General features: G+C 36.4%; 2 protein-coding genes across 2 annotated transcripts; one reads left to right on the forward strand and one right to left on the reverse strand.

Annotated features, from left to right (window-relative positions):
- Positions 1-639: 639 nt before the first annotated feature.
- LOC117302332 (solute carrier family 2, facilitated glucose transporter member 3-like) lies at positions 640-20,366 on the reverse strand. The gene is made up of 13 exons (XM_033786234.1): positions 20,117-20,366; positions 19,619-19,720; positions 16,496-16,656; positions 15,823-15,947; positions 13,722-13,862; positions 12,755-12,892; positions 12,218-12,405; positions 10,707-10,817; positions 10,417-10,518; positions 10,135-10,210; positions 9,182-9,309; positions 8,460-8,621; positions 640-943 (listed from the first exon to the last, which is right to left on the reverse strand). The coding sequence occupies exons 1-13, from the start codon at positions 20,303-20,305 to the stop codon at positions 860-862; spliced, it is 1,707 nt and encodes a 568-aa protein (XP_033642125.1). The 5' UTR covers positions 20,306-20,366; the 3' UTR covers positions 640-859.
- Positions 953-4,492, forward strand: LOC117302334 (solute carrier family 2, facilitated glucose transporter member 3-like). The gene is made up of 3 exons (XM_033786236.1): positions 953-1,656; positions 2,152-2,279; positions 2,549-4,492. The coding sequence occupies exons 1-3, from the start codon at positions 1,596-1,598 to the stop codon at positions 2,738-2,740; spliced, it is 381 nt and encodes a 126-aa protein (XP_033642127.1). The 5' UTR covers positions 953-1,595; the 3' UTR covers positions 2,741-4,492.
- Positions 20,367-20,629: the final 263 nt, after the last annotated feature.

Below are 20,629 nucleotides of genomic sequence, written 5' to 3' on the forward strand. Positions count from 1 at the left end.
ATCATGTCTGTCAACTGAACAAACTAAATGTTTGGGCACAACCAGTCTGTCCAGCTTCACTGGAATGTAAAGAAGTGTCTCTGAAAACATCCTAAAATCTAGAAATATCATAGGCTTACCCTTTTCCAACAGCTGAAAAAATACAATATCCTTAAGGTTTGACTATAGAATCAGAACTATACAGAGTACTACTTATCAAAATTATGACAAACAAACATAATTACCTACAGAAACAAGATTTGGTTTTGGTCAACAAACATCAACCTTAAAATGTTACCCTTTATGGTATTTTTTTAAGGTTAAACAATCATTTCAGTGTCTCTGTAGACCTCATACCTTGATTAAAATCCAGCTGCTAAGGTTCATAAAAACACTTGTTACTATCTACTTTAGAAACTCTCCAAAGAATTGCATTGTTAAGCAGCGACAAAATAATACTTTCCGCCACAAAACTTAGCACTAAACAAACTGAAGTTCACTAGCAATCAAGAATACAGATTCTCAATATACAAAAAGGAAACCAGTCTATTCAAATGGTTGTCTTTGAAGAGAGCTTACTGGAATAAAGTCAGGGCCCAATTTCATAGAGCTGCTTAAGCAAAAAAAAAAAACTAAGCACAACCAAATCATGCTAACCAGAATAAAGGTTACCAGCCAAAATACCATGTTACATGTACAATTTGAGAATGGTATCCTGCTCATTATTGCTAAGCAGAGCATTGTTTATGCTAATATGCTAAAGCAACTCTATGAAATACGGCCCTGTTTACACGACCCAATGTTCACCTTGTTCACATCAATACAAGCACACATACAAGGTAGTATGTCACCGCTGGCCGGCCATGCAGTCCTCTTCCGGTTAAGTCATGTCTGATTTGAGAGCGCTGTACTGAACACCCTGATCCATCTTACTATTCACAGGACTACTGTCAGAATCAGAACTCTGTAAAGATAAAGATGATAGATTGATCATCTAAATATTACTTCCCTTTTCCATTAATTGACATTATTATTAGTCTAAAGGAATGGACAGGAAAGAAGGGTTAGCTAGAGCTTTGTATTGAGAAAGTTGTGACATGGAAGGACCAGTTTCCTTTGGTCTTGTGTTTGCTGGCTGTGATTTTAAATCCAAATGTAGCACAGCCTAATGTGCAGTCTAGTCTGGCACCCTGTGCGCACATGCATTTTTGGGGCTGAAAATTGCCTTTAATCATAAGTTGTCGTGCAACTCTCTCATTACGCATGCTCTGTATCCAGACACTGTAACTCTAATGTAATTCTCTCATTACGCATGCTCTGTATCCAGACACTGTAACTCTAATGTAACTCTCTCATTACGCATGCTCTGTATCCAGACACTGTAACTCTAATGTAACTCTCTCATTACGCATGCTCTGTATCCAGACACTGTAACTCTAATGTAACTCTCTCATTACGCATGCTCTGTATCCAGACACTGTAACTCTAATGTAACTCTCTCATTACGCATGCTCTGTATCCAGACACTGTAACTCTAATGAAACCTTAGTACAGGTCATGACCCTTATTTATTATTAATATATTCTTATTTGTATTGACAGGACTCGTTTGATTGGATGAGATGGCTGAGCTTGGCCTTTATCTTCTTGTACATTATTTCATTTGCTATTGGACCTGGTAAGTGATGAGTCAGCAGTTTCTTTTTCCTCTTGTACATTATTTCATTTGCTATTGGACCTGGTAAGTGATTAGTCCGCACTTTCTTTTACCCCTTGTACATTATTTCATTTGCTATTGGACCTGGTAAGTGATGAGTCATCAATTTCTTTTTCCTCTTGTACATTATTTCATTTGCTATTGGACCTGGTAAGTGATGAGTCAGCCGTTTCTTTTCCTTCATAACTAGCTCTGGTCAGACTGGAACTCCAACCTTCACTCTGTTGGGCAGAAACACCAAAGCTCGAGTCCGGTGCGCTTAACAGCTCGACTATGACACAACACAGCATGTAGGGATAAATAGACTTGACAACTTATGAGCATACAGACTGCTAATACTGAGTAGCAATCGATGATATTTGAGTAGCGACTGGTAAGAATTCATGTTGCATTAGATTCCATACAAGAGAAGTTATTCCTATGTCTAATTGATTAATCCACTTTGTATTTTGCCAGGACCTATCCCTTTTGTGATTGTCCCCGAGTTGTGGGCCCAGGGTCCCCGCCCATCTGCCATGTCTATTTCTGTCCAAGTCAACTGGTGGTGCAACTTTGTTGTTGGTCTGACCTTCCAGTTTATCCAGGTAAGTCAAATTAGTTGATCCCTGTTGTGTGATCCACAATGTGTGGTTAGTTGATCCACAGTGTGTGGATACCATCCATCAATACAGCATGGTGGAAAGTTACTGTTTAGTTCTGTATTTTAATAAAGAACTGGCATCTATATTAATGCAAACCAATACATTGATACCTCACAATGCAATGTCTAAAATCTTACATCCTTAAAATAGTTTGTCACTTTAATGTTATGTATTTATCATTTATTTCTTGTTCTTGTTATCTTATTTTCTAGTCTGGCATCGGAGCTTATACATTCCTGGTCTACATGGCTTTCCTGATCTTAAGTACCATCTTCATATTTTTCTTTGTTCCTGAGACAAAGAACAGGACATTTGAAGACATCTCTTCTAGTTTTGGAAAGAAACACGAGGTCAACCAAAATGAGTATGAACTGCAGGGTTCCAACAAGAGAGATCAGTTGTGAACTGACCCAAATAATGTATCAGAATAGATTAAACAGTAAAATACAAGAACCACATTTGTGTGTGTGTGTCACTCAAACTGGAGACTTTAAACAAAGGAACAAAGTATACGATTGCTATCACATAGGAAAACAATAGGGTCCATTTTTGTCTGTGGGTCCACAGTCACTCAGTCTTGTCTGACGATAAAACTCATCTTTTTATCATTCAATGAGTCAGTTTTGTTTTAATTCAAATTTGTTTTTTAAGTAATATTAAGTGCCTCGAAAACAAGATTTGCAGTGGAGATATTTATACATTTCTCTGTTGTTTGTCATGGTGTTTTTGTAAGACAAATTAAACAATTTGGAATGTTGCAGTAATTTGTAGATATGTTTAATCAGGTTAAATCTAGTCTCTAGAAATAGTCTCTTTATATTGATGCATAAATTCTGTGTTGGAATCAACTGAAGTTGTGTCCGAAGTGACTTCGGCTTCGGCTGCAATGTTAACGAAAGCCTAGCTACAGCTATTGGCTACAGCTATTGGCTACAGCTATTGCCTAAGTCAACAATGTTGAAGAAGCCTTGTCATCATCCAGCCACAGCCACTGGACTGGCTCCCAGTAACCCATTGCCAACTCTAAAGAAGATGGGTTGCAAGAGACAAATGACCAACAGGGTACCAGGCAATAGATGACAGGCCAAAAAGAAGTTGATTCAGAAGTGTAGTTAGAATAAATAAAAGTGGAATAAATGTATTTTTGAATTGAAAAGAATTCTTCTGAAAAAAGTTGTTTTTGGAATTGCTAAAATTGATAGACTTAAAAAAATGTCAGCACACACATTTGATGTATTTTAAGGGATTGTAGTAAACAATGGTATGATAAGAAAAGATTTGTCAAAAACATTTATGATGGATGTCTACACAAGATTGAATACAACACCGAGGTGCTACAACTGGTTATATTATCGATTAAACTCAGTACATTTTTAGCTCATTGTGTTTTTGCTGTGTATGTGAGAGTGGTTCTTAAAATTAGACTAAAAGCTAGAGCGGTGTACACTTGACTTAAGTTCTTTACAAGTTTGAATGTCTAAGGATATCAACTTTGTGACAACAACCTTACAGACCATTTCGTGTTGGGTTTTCTACTTTCGAATTACTGTTCAATGCAAAATGTGCTCTTTTATTACTAAGCATAGTAATAGTAACATCTGTATAAATTTCTATGTGATTTTTTGAATACGGCTTTTCTTTCTCATTACAATTCATATCTGTAAATATTATAATCTGTTCGTGTTTTGTTTTCTCCCTTTGTTCCAATGTTAGATTTGTAAATATTTTAAATAATACCACAATTATAAAGCTTTTAAGTGTATATGGCTATCGTTATGGCTATGGCTACGGCTATGGCTATGGCTACGACTATGGCAAATGGCTGTTGTCTGAAGCAATAATGAAGAAGGGCTTTTGATTGTCTAGCCAAAATGCTTTGTAAAGCCTTTACTGTGGGCACAAGTGGCATTGGCTAAGGCTACTGCCTTGGCTGTAGAAACAGTGAGAATTGGGCCTTTTCAGTATCTAGCCATAGTCATTTAATTAAAGCCATTATTTTGAGTTCAGCCTCTGATTCAAACCCTTGATACCAAAATGAGGCTTGAAGTGCAAAATCTGGCTACTTTTTCATGTACTGATAGTTTTGTAATTTTGTCCTTCCAAGTGAAAAATAAGAGTACTTGAATTAGAGTGATTTTTTAAAAAGTACTATAAATCAAGTCTAATAAATGAAATTGAAATAGTTACAAATGAAATAATTTAGGTAATTGAACATTGTTATCATATTTTAAGAATGGCTGACATTGCAAGTAAAAGTGAACTTTAAAATTTCAAACATTTAAAATTTCAAACATTTAAAATGCCTTTTCCCCATCTTTTTGAGTCGGAAGTGTTTATGTTTATCTTGATATTTGTGATCAGTAGTGGTATACAAAATTGTCATGCTGATAAGAAATATTGTTTCCTTCTTCCAACCATGATACAAACAATGTAATCACTCCTACTCATGCATTTACTACAAGATGTCATATTGCAGGCTGGTATGGTTAATCTACCCTTCAGAACCACAGTGGAGGATATTGAATGGTCCAACAGTAGGAGGGTTAATAGTCAACAAGCAGCCTGTATTAACTAGACATACAAACAAACAGCACAGCAGATTGTATTCAGAAATTCTATTTAGAAAGCAAGAGATTAAAGGCAGTGGACACTGTTGGTAATTGTCAAAGACCAGTCTTCTCACTTGGTGTATTTCAAATGCATAACAAAAAAACCTGTGAAAATTTGAGCTCAACTGGTCTTCGACGTTGCGAGATAATTATGAAAGAAAGAATACCTTGTCGCCTGAAGTTATGTGCTTTCAGATGCTTGATTTCATACCTCAAATTCAAAATTTGAGCTCTCAAAATCAAATTCACGGAAAATTACTTATTACTTGAAAACTACATCACTTCAGAGGGAGTCATTCCTCACAATGTTTTATACTATCAACCTCTCCCCATTACTCGTTACCAAGTGAGTTTTTATGCTAATAATTATTTTGAGTAATTACCAATAGTGTCCACTGCCTTTAACAACAAAACAGCAAGAGTAAATAAAAATTGGCTACAGAGCATGCAATACATACAGTGATATGGTTTATTATAAACATAGAACAGCCACATGCATATATTGGTTAACAGTAAACAGTAGTAGATAAATAATCACAGTGCTTTGTTAATAATAGTATTAATCCACCGCATTAATATCACAAAAGCAAATAAGTGTTATTTGACAAAGAAGCCAAAGAAAGACAAATGTGATGCGATCAAGCAAAATGAATCCTTTGTCAACCTAGGTCATACAATTTTGATATCGCCTTTATTGCACAAGATTCAAACCACTCGTTCAGCTGGATTGCATCACAAATAATTAAGTGCAGCATTAGATTTTTTAAATATACAAATATTGACACAGTTACCTTATAAAAAACAATCACTTAAGTTTTGTAAAATATATACATTTTTTATATTTAGGTCTTGAATAACTTTGTTCTGTTAATATAGTCCACACAACTTTCCCCCAAAAAGCAAACCTCCCCAAACATTTTTTTTTGCATAACAAAAAAACCTGTGAAAATTTGAGCTCAACTGGTCTTCGAAGTTGCGAGATAATTATGAAAGAAAGAATACCTTGTCGCCTGAAGTTATGTGCTTTCAGATGCTTGATTTCATACCTCAAATTCAAAATTTGAGCTCTCAAAATCAAATTCACGGAAAATTACTTATTACTTGAAAACTACATCACTTCAGAGGGAGTCATTCCTCACAATGTTTTATACTATCAACCTCTCCCCATTACTCGTTACCAAGTGAGTTTTTATGCTAATAATTATTTTGAGTAATTACCAATAGTGTCCACTGCCTTTAACAACAAAACAGCAAGAGTAAATAAAAATTGGCTACAGAGCATGCAATACATACAGTGATATGGTTTATTATAAACATAGAACAGCCACATGCATATATTGGTTAACAGTAAACAGTAGTAGATAAATAATCACAGTGCTTTGTTAATAATAGTATTAATCCACCGCATTAATATCACAAAAGCAAATAAGTGTTATTTGACAAAGAAGCCAAAGAAAGACAAATGTGATGCGATCAAGCAAAATGAATCCTTTGTCAACCTAGGTCATACAATTTTGATATCGCCTTTATTGCACAAGATTCAAACCACTCGTTCAGCTGGATTGCATCACAAATAATTAAGTGCAGCATTAGATTTTTTAAATATACAAATATTGACACAGTTACCTTATAAAAAACAATCACTTAAGTTTTGTAAAATATATACATTTTTTATATTTAGGTCTTGAATAACTTTGTTCTGTTAATATAGTCCACACAACTTTCCCCCAAAAAGCAAACCTCCCCAAACATTTTCTCAGAAGTAGACACACACATGGTGTTATCACAAACCAGATATATCAATATCTAACCATGCAATACCCCAAATCCCATTAAAGGAACACAATGCCTTGGATCGGACGAGTTGGTCTATAAAAAGCGTTTGTAACCGTTTGTTATAAAATGCATATGGATAGAAAGATCTTTTAAAAGTAGAGTACAATGATCCACACAAATTTGCCTCTAAATTGCGTGGTTTTCCTTTTACTCTAACACGGTCGGCCAAACTTGACTCCCATAAATGGCCGACCGTGTTAGTCGACGATGTAAAAGGAAAACTGTGCAATTTCGAGGCATGTTTGTGTGGATCATTCTCTACTTTTAAAACATCTTTCTAACCATTTGCATTTTATAAAAAACGGTTACAAAAGCTTTTTATAGACCAACTCGTCCGATCCAAGGCAACGTGTTCCTTTAACTTGTTGCTAAACTCTGTACATAATGTACAATCTGGTACAGACTATGTACATTCTGCACTCATACTGATTTTGAAAAAAAAGGGCACTTCGGAGCTTCTTATTGTCCCTTTTTTGTTTGGTCTTTTTTTTATATATACATATTTTTTTTTAAATCTCTCCTCAATCAAATGAAAACAGCCCCATCAGTTTTATAGACACTTTTCAAGTGGGTTCCTATTAGCTTCTTTTGTTATAGTTCTGAATGTGTGCTACCTAGGCTTGCCCATGTACATAAAGTCAAAAGTTTACTATATGTCTCGTGTGCTAGTGCTATCAACCCCTAACTGCCACCCCCCCCCAATCTTTTATTATTCATCAGTCAAGATTTCAACAAAACAGAAAATATGAGATACTATAAAACGGACTGTTCAAAAACATTCTTTATAAAAATTAGAAGGTAATAAGTACACAGTAAGAGAACATAAAGCAGGAATGTCAGGCCTTTAAGGTAGGGTACAAGCATTGAGAAATGAATGTATAAAAACAAGTCCATGTGACAGACTTAAGAATTGCAGAAATTAAGTTTGTTAGTCAGTCTCACACTTAAATAGTTGTCTTATGGAACAAATTTATGTAATCCGATTCATAAGATTTTTAACAAAATGGTACAAAAAACGATATTTGTATTTGCCTTGTTATATGGTGATTTAAGTTTTTATAATTGAATTAAATGAAAGAGTACTTTCTAATCTGATGCTGTAACTTGTTTAGATTTAACAGAGTAAGAATGCAAAGTGATTAATAGACCAACAAAACAAACATTGTACTTTACCTTAATGGCTCAACAATCAGAACAGAAATAAAACACTAAATTAAAGTGCAAGACATCATGCAGTTTGCTCACAGAAATAAATCAGCAAATTAAAGTGCAAGCCAACATGCAGAGTTCATACAGCAGAAGCGGATAAAAGAAAACTCAACTTAACAACATATGATACAAAACAAGAAGAAAATAGTAGTCGCCAAGGTCTTAAAAGGCCATTTAAAACCAGCAGAGTTGAGGCCATGCGTCAAAGACCGAGCCTTTTCGCTTTGCAACAACAACTCTTTTAAACACTTTAAATGGCTGTTTAAGACCTTGTCGCTGACTCTTGAGTTAATGTCCAATCACAAATGCACCATTAAGTACAAAGCACAATAATAAAGGAAAAGCTGCATTTATTTTAGAAGGATGTGTTGAAAAGCTGAGCTGCTTCGAAACTAAATGTCTTGAAATATTAGGAAAGGAAAACAAATTAGTTGTTATTTTCAGAGATTGACAATCCTTTGTTACTCACTCCTCCTTCTTTGCCATTCTCCAGACTGTTCTTGGATTTGAAGAGGGCGCTTATCTCTTCAAAACTCTTGTTCTTTGTCTCCGGAACAAAGAAGAATGTGAAGATGAAGAAGATGACCAGGAGGACAATAAAAATGATGAAGACGTAGTCAGTCAGTGAGTTCTGTTTCAAGAAAGAAAAGAAAAAGAATAACATCTTGAAACCAAGCTTTACCGAGCTAAGAAGTCAATTTAGTGGCAACAGCCTCATCAACGCAGTTTAACCAAACAAGCATAAAAGCTCAAACATGTTTCTGGAACCCAGTGCACTTATTAAAAAAAGAAGGGGTCCGCCCTGGTTTGATTGGCTGCATATTGCACCACAGCACATTTCTCATACTTCAAATGTAGTACAACATACCTTGCAAACAAATACTGAATGTTGAAGTGACTTGGGCGTAACTGAGTTGACTGATTTGAGAGCTATATAAGCAGCAACTATTACTTTTATTATTATTATTAAAGCAGGTATCGAACCCTTGTATTGGCCCCCATGGATGATGTCATACAATGGAAGCGTGTACCACCTGTCTTGCCTAACTCTCAGCCAATGATATGTCATCATTGACCTCAGTGAGGGCGCTGTTTGGAATTGTGACCTATTAGGTAACAATTAACAGTGGTTACCACCTCTTCTCTCAGCTGGGTCAGAGGTCACTGAGATTATTAACGGTTCTACAGTACCTGAAGTATTGGAAACAGAAGACCAACAGCAAAGTTTGCTGTCCAGTTGACGCAGAATGCAATACTGATGGCAGCTGGTCTGGGACCTTGAGAAAACAGCTCTGCTACTATCAGCCATGGAATGGAACCTGAAGGAAGAAATGTCGGAAAACATTGCTTAATATGCATGTTTTACTTTGTAAGAGGAAAGTTGTAAATTTCAATAGCACTCCGCAATGATGCTTAAAAAAAAGCCAAGAACGGATCTCAAGTTTGTCAATGTCACTAACATACACACGTGTTATGTCCTAGTTCTATGTTTACTATGTTTACTATGTTTACTTGTACATGTACTGACAACAATACTAGTGCAGTTTGGTGTCAATGATGCAGTGATCAATAACTGGTGAAGTGTAGTGCAGTTTGGTGTGTCAATGATGCAGTGATCAATAACTGGTGAAGTGGTTGTCCAACAGCCAGACATTTTGAGAAAAAAGTGACCTCATTAGTATGGACCATGCTATTACTACGATATCAAAATAATAATACAAATAATTTAATGATAATAACTTATTCATTAATATTGCGCCCATTCCACACAAGCGCATGATCAGGTTTTGACAGACAATATTCCTAATCCTAACCCCAACCCTAACCCCTATTAGGGAATTAATATTCACAATTTTTTATTAGTATGTGATAATTTTTTATGTACTTTACACACGCTCACAATTGTGCCAACAGTCAATGGATAATCAACCAGTATATACTGGTTCCAACCAGTATATACTGGTTCATTGTATATACAGATTATATACTGGTTCATTGTATATACAGATAATTGTTATGCAAATTTATTATCACAAAGAAAATGGCTAAGTACAATATGCTTTGTACAAAGCCTTTCAGGTTCATCTTCGTAACCATTCAAATCTTTTCTACTAAAGAAATTCACAAACAAAAAACAAACTTGCCTGGTCCAATTGCAAAGCCCACGGTAAAGAACATAACACAGACGATACTTATGTAAGAAGCTGGGTCCCAGTTCTCCTGTATAAAGAAACAAAGAAATATTACAAATCAGAAATAAATTGACAAGATAAATTTGAAGTGTTAAAAGCATGATTTTGTTGTGCTTAGCAATTTTGTTGTGCTTAAGCAGCCGACATTGGGCCCTAAGAAGTCCAAGTTTAATAACAAATTCTTGTGGTATGATGACACCATGAATCAGGGATACTGGAACGATTTTAACGTACCCCAACGACAAGGAATATGGTCAGTAAAGATGCCCAGACAGCCATGAATCCAAGCCCAAAGAGATGAAGAGCACGACGCCCACTGCGATCCATCAACGGCACCTATTAAAAGAACAAATCAACAAATTTCTGTTACTTAGACGTCAATAGAAATTCACCCAATCTGTTGAGTTAAAAAGTGGTTCCACAGTAAAGGACCAGAAGTTATTTTGTGCCACAGCAGTCTGCTAGTTGCATTTCTTTCTATGGCATTTTTAGCAAATAGTGCCCACTATTGTCAGATTACTTACACTAACGATAGTCATCAGGACCATAACACCTCCAGTGCTTAGAGTTGCGTACATAGCGTTTTCCTGGGTAATGCCGGCGGCAACAAAAATCAGCGAGGAATAATACAGAACCTGTGAAAGAGAGTATTGTATAAAGACAAAGGAAAGATACATCATTTTTTATTTTTTATTACACATCAAACAGCACAATTGCACATAACGAGATGAATAGGAAGAAAGCCAACACAATGAGGTAGGGACTGAAACCCAATCCACATGCAAGACTTCAGTCTAAGGTGGGATATAGATAAAGGAAGAAACCCCCCAAGGTGGAAAACCCTTACAATGTGATAGGGACTGAAACCCAATCCACATAAAAGACTTCAGTCTAAGGTGGGATTCCAACCTGGGCGCCACAGATATAGATGATGGAAGAAACCCCCTAAGGTGGAAAACCCTTACAATGTGATAGGGACTGAAACCCAACCCACATGCAAGACTTCAGTCTAAGGTGGGATTCCAACCTGGGCGCCACAGATATAGATGATGGAAGAAACCCCCTAAGGTGGAAAACCCTTACAATGTGATAGGGACTGAAACCCAACCCACATGCAAGACTTCAGTCTAAGGTGGGATATAGATAATGGAAGAAACCCCCTAAGGTGGAAAACCCTTACAATGTGATAGGGACTGAAACCCAATCCACATAAAAGACTTCAGTCTAAGGTGGGATTCCAACCTGGGCGCCACAGATATAGATGATGGAAGAAACCCCCTAAGGTGGAAAACCCTTACAATGTGATAGGGACTGAAACCCAACCCACATGCAAGACTTCAGTCTAAGGTGGGATTCCAACCTGGGCGCCACAGATATAGATGATGGAAGAAACCCCCCCAAGGTGGAAAACCCTTACAATGTGATAGGGACTGAAACCCAACCCACATGCAAGACTTCAGTCTAAGGTTGGATTCCAACCTGGGCGCCACAGATATAGATGATGGAAGAAACCCCCTAAGGTGGAAAACCCTTACAATGTGATAGGGACTGAAACCCAATCCACGTGAAAGACTTCAGTCTAAGTTGGGATTCCAACCTGGGCGCCACAGATATGAAAGGCAGGTAAGGAGACCACTGAGCCAACCTGGGCCCAATAGTTTTCAGTGTCAGTAATCAATTAATTATTATTATTACTATTATTATTTATTCGGCATGTAAACACGTTTAAACATATACAGTACAAAACAAAAGCCAGGGACATATGCCTGGAATTAAAAAAGTTTACTTAAAAACTGTAACCCGAGGGCCTTCAATTATAATATCCCTGGCCATATATTAAAATTACAAATGACTTCAATATGAACAGTTTATCTTCACACTCACGAACACCAGACAAATTTTCTGACCTTAAAACTCACAAACTTCAGCTGGCAGCACAAAGAAAATTTGTTACCTGAAAGAGTTTAAAACACTAAAAAACATCTTTAAAATCTTTTGACGGAGCTCTTACAATGAAGTTTAACAAAACTCTTACCGCATTTATTCCTGACAGTTGCTGTGACAACTGCATGACAATACTGATCAACAGAGGGCGCCGTAATGAGCTGCGTTTGAAAAGTTGCCAGACGCTGACACGTTCCTCTTTCTGTTCTTCTGCATGCTCTCTCCTCATCTCAGCAATCTCATCTTGGATATCGGAATGACGTCGCAACCAAACAAGAGCTGGAAATAAAATAATAATAATTGAAACTGAGTACAGGTCATTATTTAATCACTGGGGCCAAACTCTTTAGAACAAAAACATTACTGAGCACAAAAACAATTGTGATTACCATAACTAGGTTATCAGCCAAATTTATGTGTCACATACACCATTTGCGGCTGGTATTCCGTTCATCAGGTCAATTAACAACATATATTGCATTGCCCAGATGATAATTACTATTAAAGTAAAAACATTCAAAGAAACTCGCTGTAGTCCAGCATGCTTAGACCAAACTTCAAAAATTTGGGTCTAGAATTCCTCAAGGTGTTTAAAATAACCAGGGAGAACCTTGTGTTTTTTTCCTACCTTTTTCAGCTTCCTTTTGCTTGTTCTTGTTGATTAACAAATATCTTGGGCTCTCTGGACAGAACGGCATGGTTACCAGCTGAATTATAGCTGGTATTATTGCAGCACCCAAACACAAAGGCCAAAGGTCATCAGTGCCTGCCATACATCAAAGAATAAAATACTATTGACAAAAGGATACATTTTTGGAATTGCTCGTTTACTTGTGATTTACATTTTAAAATAAGTGTGTGGGTTTGCTTGAATTGGTTAATCACTGACCAATGACCAAAATGGATGTCAGCGAAAACAACCCTGATTGCGTTGCGGCAAAACAATGGGGGTTGTTTTCGAAGGAACCAATTTGGTTATTAGCCAGTATTTAACCAACTCAAGCAAAAACCACACAGTTATTTTGCCATTTGATAACAATAACAACCATTTGCAATACATGGCTACAGGCCTATATATGGCTGGTTTCTTTATTACAAAAGTACACCCAAATACACCTCAGTACTGTTGCAATTAGACTTGATATCTAGACGCATGTAAGCTTTTAGTCAAATGTAGAGCCAGGTACATGACTCAACTTTGGAATTATGTGCTTACAATCACAACTCCTTATAGGGTTAGCGCCAAACTTTTATACAAGTTTTTACTTGTGTATTAAGCAAAGAATGCTTTGTACACACTCACCCAAGCAAAAGTAGCTGAGCTTTTAAAAAAAGCTGATTTTTCATTTACAAGAAGTAGAGCCATGGGCCCAATTTCATTAAGTCTGTAAGCAAAAAAGCTTAATAAGCACATAATAAGCACAGACAATTACTGATTAATAACAGCAGCAGGTTACCAGCCACAATAACGTTAATTTTACATTGTTTGTGACTGGTCCCCCACTCAATTTTTGCATAACAAAGAAATGTGTCAAGCAGTGTTTTCTGCTTAGCAGCTTTATGAAATTGGGATTGGACCCTGGTTTGTAGTTTACCTAAGAGAACAGGAAGACCAAGAACCTGTGATAGTAAAATACCAACAGTCACACCCAGTTGGTTCATCACGCTGATTGCACCACGTAGATTGAACGGAGACGATTCAGATAGGTACATTGGCACAATACCAGTGTTGATGCCTGTGGGAAAACAAACATTGAAAAAATTTGTTTAAGAAAACTAATGTTGGAAAAGACTACAAATTTCAAGCCAATGTAGATAAGACACCAAAAAAACAAACATTCGATTATGATTTAATTTGCATTTGGTAATCCAACAGGGGGTTTTGTTTCGTATAGTCTTATGTAATTTGTATTTGTATTTTTAATGTCTATTTTGTAACTGCTCATTTCTTACTCCGTGAAATAAAAAATGAAACATTCACTCATCAAGGACACAAACATAGCAGTCTATTTAGCATGTTAAGTGTCCTTTTGGGTACAGATATTGATAACGTTACAGGAATATTGTACGTGGGATGAGTTGAACCGCAGTAGACATATTGAGTCCTTTATGGTTGACTCAAGCGTAGCTCAGTGAGAAGCAAGGACAAACAGTGTCATGGTTCAATTACTCTGAATGCAATGACAATGTCATACCTCAAGGGACCACTAAGCAAATATCAAAATGCCTCTTTATGTATAATAGTAATAATAATAATAATAATAGTTATAATAATAATAATAACCGTATTAATAGAGCGCCTTTTGCAAAGGATACAAAGCTTTAGGGAGAAGGCGACCAAAAGCCTAAAAGAGAACGTTCTTCTTATCGTGTCCACACACTAGCTGTTGTGTTTCAGCCAGGACTGAACACAACTTCTTGCAATATCATTATACTCTGCAAGGTCTTCAATTCTGCAGTTCTGAGAGATCAAGTGTGGTTTTCAAAATCCTTTCTGTGCCTTGAACACCCAGCAGGGTGGATACGTAAGTCTTATTATTATTATTATTATTATTACAATAACAGCACAGCCACCCATTGGGTTTTGAGGCATTGTACTTTGTCAAAACGCCTCTTTACAATGTATTGTATGAACTGCTGTATTATTATTGTATTGAGTTACGGCATTTTCTAACCTTCACCTTTATAAACATCTGCATACAGTTTGATTCTGTTGTCGACTGCAGTAGGAAATTGATTATAAATGCTTTACAAGTGGTTTTGCATAACATCATAATTAGATTTATAGAAATTTGCCTCAGGTATAAAGAATATTAATTTTGGTTTTACCCATTACCCAGCAAACTGAGTAAACAGCGCTAACTCACATGGATGATCATGTATATGGGTATAACCACCATTAATATAAGAATCAAAGTCCAACAGTTTGGGCGTTGAGGTGTGTTGTGGGATTAGAGTGAGATAGGACCCTGTGAGTGATTGGGGTGTTTTGTTTTGGATGTTTTGTGTTGGATGTTTTATTTGTGATGTTTTGTTTGTAATGTTTTGTTTGTGATGTTTTGTTTGTGATGTTTTGTTTGTGATGTTTTGTTTGTGATGTTTTGTTTGTGGTGTTTTGTTTGTGGTGTTTTGTTTGTGATGTTTTGTTTGTGATGTTGTGTTTGTGATGTTTTGTTTGGGATGTTTTGTTTTAGATGTTTTGTTTGTGATGTTTTGTTTGAGATGTTTTGTTTGTGATGTTTTGTTTGTGATGTTTTGTTTGTGATGTTTTGTTTGTGATGTTTTGTTTTGGATGTTTTGTTTGTGATGTTTTGTTTGTGATGTTTTGTTTGTGGTGTTTTGTTTGTGATGTTTTGTTTGTGATGTTTTGTTTGTGATGTTTTGTTTGTGATGTTTTGTTTTGGATGTTTTGTTTGTGATGTTTTGTTTGGGATGTTTTGTTTGTGATGTTTTGTTTGTGATGTTTTGTTTGTGATGTTTTGTTTGGGATGTTTTGTTTGGGATGTTTTGTTTGGGATGTTTTGTTTGGGATGTTTTGTTTGTGATGTTTTGTTTGTGATGTTTTGTTTGTGATGTTTTGTTTGTGATGTTTTATTTGTGATGTTTTGTTTGTGATGTTTTGTTTGGGATGTTTTGTTTGTGATGTTTTGTTTGTGATGTTTTGTTTGTGATGTTCTGTTTTGGATGTTTACTGACCACAATTGATTCCCACGATGATTCTTCCAATAATGAGCATCTCATAAGACGAAGCTAACTGACTGAAACCCATCAGTAGAGCGGCTAGTACAGCTAAGACATTATTCATCAATAAACTGCCTTTCCTAAAATAGAAAGAACCAAAACAACGATTTTATTTCACAAACCAACAATTCCAATAAACCAGGGAACTGACAATAAAAGGAAGGTCTATAAACTCTTCACATGAGTATTTAAATTAGTCACATGATTTTGGGACACATTAAAAAAAAAAAAAAAATTGTTGCACAAGTAAAAATTCTTGGCTTATCGCCAGTTTGTGATCATGTGATAATCTTGATCAGATAAAGCTTGTATTTAACAAGCTGTGCACGATGGATTTAGATGAAGGTACCCTTTATTTACTGGTGCTACCAGCTAGCATTGCCCCACGCTACACTGTCACGCACAGCTATGATGGACATTTTAATACACTCAAGCCTGCAATAGTTGATAAACCAATTAGCATTGCACCAGCCTGCAAATTCATCATTGAAGTCTTTTACACATCAACCAGGAAAGAGAAAAGTCTCGAGATTAATGTAATATTTATAAATAACTATTTCCAAATAACCAGGTGTGATATTTAGTTCATCAAAAAAAAACAGTAAGAACATTTTGTTGAGGGACCTACCTTCCAAATCTATCTGCCATAGAACCAGCAGTTAAGGATCCGATCATCCCACCAACTGCAAAAATGGCCACAGTTGTCGCAAAAAGAAACTCATTTCTATCATCCGGCATAAAAGAACCGGTCCGTCTGTATTCCGTTTCATTGAAGAAGCTTTGAATGATCTGAATAACAAAAAGTGATAAATCTCAATTAAGTGATAAATCTTAACTCAGAAAGTTCATGAGTAAAATAACAATAACATTCACTTGAAAAAAATATATTTTTCTTCATCTCTGAAATCAACTAAAGCATGGAATAAGTTAACCGTAAAAAATGACTCAGCAAAATAACATAAAGTTGAACATTTTAGTTTCTAAGCAGCTTAAAGAAACTGTGCCCAGTTGGAGGTGCAGTAAAGGTTTAAATCAGCCTATAATCTCTGTTGACATGCCATTTTGAGATAAGGTGGACACAGCACTGTGGTCCACTATTAGGCCAAATAAAAACAAATACCAGTTGATCGTCCGGATTTTGTCAAAAAAGAGGAGGATGAGGACCTTATTATTTATTATTTACTATTTTTTTTTCAAGATGGCCGCTTATTAAACAGGCCACCAATTCTTCAATTTGAATCAACCGCAAACTTATTTTATACATATTTGTTGCATGAGGACCTGTGTGAACTATTAACAGGGTCGGATTACTCTAAAAAGATTTGCTGGTAAGCATTCACTAATATTGTTTTATGAAACAGACGGTTACAAGTGTTCGAGAGCATCACAAAGATGGATTTAAAATAAAAAAAGGATGCGGGCGGGGACGATCAACTGGTATTTTTTTTTATTTGGCCTAGGCTTGGGTAAATCTGTCTGTATACACCCAAACCAAACAGTGCACTCATTTAGTGTCCACCATCGGCCTAAGGTCTTGTAGGACTATAAACTTGGCTCTTCAAGGGCCTCCCTTTGGTGTAAAGTAGCACCTTAAGGAGGAATGTAAATTAGTACAGGAACCTTTCAAAGGGCTACACAGCAAAAGCACCTAGGGTTCCATGGCAACTGCTGTGGGCGATGTGTGTTATTTCCAGGCCAGTTCTTAGCCTTTGGTTCCCATGGTCCCCCCAAAATGTCTTGGTCAGATTTCCAGAGCATTCTTGGTTAAAACTGAAATTCCAGGCCTCTGGGAGTGGTAGAACTTCTACGCAGCTTCGAGTGTCATCATTTCAAAACTTCAATAACATGGGTCTCATCACTCATTCACTTCTAATACTGTTGGTTTTTACTGTACTATAGCTGAGAGAGTTAAGCAGGGGTTTTAAAATCCTAACAGTGTGTACAAAAAAAGCAGAGTCACCCAAGCTTCACTATCCATTGAATGGGTTTGAGGCATTGAATGGGTTTTGAGGCATCGCATGGTGAGGTCTAAGCATTGACTGGTTTTAGTCTATTTGCGTAGCATGGAGGAAGAATCAAGTTTCCTATACCATATATGTATTCATAGAGCTCTTTGATGTAATCAACTCAGTAGGGTAAATAGCAAAGACATTTTAGAATTCAAAGAGCAAATATACACAGCAAAGTAGATAAATACACAGCATTAAAATGCGACCTGAATATTCATACAAAAAGTACAGTTAGTTACATAATACTCAAGTAAATATTGATTGGAGAATTGCTGGTCACACAGCATTGTTATTCAACCCATAGAGCTAGCATCACCTCCATGGATCAATCCTAACTCTATGCTTCATGATTCAACATGGCATGGCAATTCACTATGAACATTCACACACCACATGTTTGCACTCATTACATCATCCTTGCTCTATGGTTACATAAGTACAGGAGTACACCCAACCACATGGTTAGTGCATATGGTTAGTGGCAAGAGACAATCTTATACTAAAGGCCTACAATGACAAAGCATTATTATAGCAAAGGACCATAGAGTAAATATAACCACTGTCCCTCACAAAACAAACATCTTCAACCCAACTGTTCATCTTGGATAGTAGTATGGATATATCATTGGCCGTTTGTGGTCCTAAACTTAAACACTTAACACTCAGAATGAAAGGTGTGCTATGCAGTTGAATGATTTGTGTACACACCAGTGCAGAAATGACCAATGCATTAGGTGGAGCATTGTTCCTCGTTTATAAAGGAACTGAGAAACACTTGGGATTATATATTGAATTTTTTTTTCCTGGTTCATAACATTATTCTATTATTTGCACCCAGAGACAAATTGTTCCTTTATGTCATTTGTTGTGTTATTTGCAATGCTACTGTCTGTTTGCTATGAGTGCTGTGGTCTTAATGGAATGACGCTATATAAAGCCCAGTGTACATGTGTATGTTGACAATGAACATAACAAGATTAAAACCATCAACTATGTACACATCTATCAACAGGGTCTACTTAAAAATGCACACCAAATTTGTGTGAAATATTTGTATGTGTTGACTCTCTACTGATCTATTTGATAAATCAGTTAATTACAATGTCAACAAGTGTCAAAGGTCAAGAGATAGGTTTCATAAGAAAGGAGTGGTGAGATTTTGAAAAGGCATTGCGCACTAAAACTATACTCAACTTGACCCAGAAGTTGAGTGCTACAGTATGCATAAAAATGCAAAATTTGACCTTTCATTCTTGATTTGACAAACGCAAGAAATATAATTTCTTTTTAAAATGCAAATTTTGACCTTTCATTCTTGATTTGGCAAACATGAGAAATATTTCATTTATAAGTATCTGTAGCTGCTTGGGGATAAGGTTTACGAGATAGCCAGTGGGTTAGCAAACTAAGTAAGTGCCTTTTTGAAGCAGGAAATGTGCAGTTAGCGTTAATTTTCTGGGGTTTTGTTTCCTAGGGATTGTTGGGAGTGTGAAAAAACTAATCTTGGCAAATTAAGCCGAAGTCCTTCTTCAAATCAAACCTTTTTTAGAGTTGTTTTCAGGAAACTAGTTTACAATTTTTTGTTTCCCATATTGTAATCAATTCTAAATTTGGGGTGTTTTAAAATTAATGTAAGCAAATGATATTCTTGGTTAATATTTGTTAAACAATGCTTCGTCATAACAAGCAGTTAAATTGTAAAAACTGTCACCAGAAATAAACAATTTCTATTTCATACTCACTGGTTTGGGGTTGTTGATGACGCCAGTATTGTAACCAAACTGTAGAGATGAACCAAGTACAGCGGAACATGTTGCAAAAACAAGAGGTGCTGTCAAGGATTCCTGAAAGAAAATTATATGGTGTGAAGATGTTACAAATGATTCGATTTACAAACAGAATATAAACTGATTCCAACATTTTTTGTACTGGGATCAATAAATTTGGATCTCAGACAACTTGTCAAATTTGTTGTTCTATATGTAAATTTGTATACACAGTGTTTTTTTGTTTTAATGTGGTTCCTTTTTGTTTGCAATTGTTGGCCTGTAGTGCAGGGATTGGTCCGAACGTCCCTACCAGTCACCGGCCATAGAGAACTGACAAGGACAAGGTCCACGTGTTTGTGTGCATGAAAACTCAAGTCGTCGGAGCCCCTCATCAAGTCAATCAAAAAGAGACAAAAAGCAACTAGCTGATGTCAAACAAAATAAAGAAAAGAAAACTTAAAAAAACAGTACCTGTTTAACGGTATGCGAGTCGTGTGCTCCATTTTCAAGCCCGTTCTTCTCATTCACTGAAGGTTTTGATTCCATGACGTTCTCCTCTTTATTGCCGTCCATCCTTGAGCGTGTTTTATCTTCATCTACGCTACTACTACTACTGGCGGCAGTTGTAGACCATTGATCTCTAGACGTTGACCCGTACATTTATCACTAGTATTAGTAATAAGCACGGCGGGCAGAACATAACGGAAGATGATGCGTGACTCCGCTGAAAAACCATCACGTGTGTTTGGTTTGATAACATAGCGCTAGGTTCAAAGGTCAGCATAGATTTGGCACAAGAAGTCAGTGATCGATGGTGTGCGCCCTCATATGGTACGATTAAACCAATCGTTTACTACAGCAAATCAGGGGGTAGACTGGGGCTCCTGTCTTTATGTTCAGGCTAACCAGGGGATGACTTTGTAAGGGGGTGCCTTTGTATGGGGGTGACTTTGTAAGGGGTGACTTTGTAAGGGGGTGACTTTG

Source organism: Asterias rubens, chromosome 18 (assembly GCF_902459465.1).
Source record: "Asterias rubens chromosome 18, eAstRub1.3, whole genome shotgun sequence".
NCBI lineage: Eukaryota > Metazoa > Echinodermata > Asteroidea > Forcipulatida > Asteriidae > Asterias > Asterias rubens.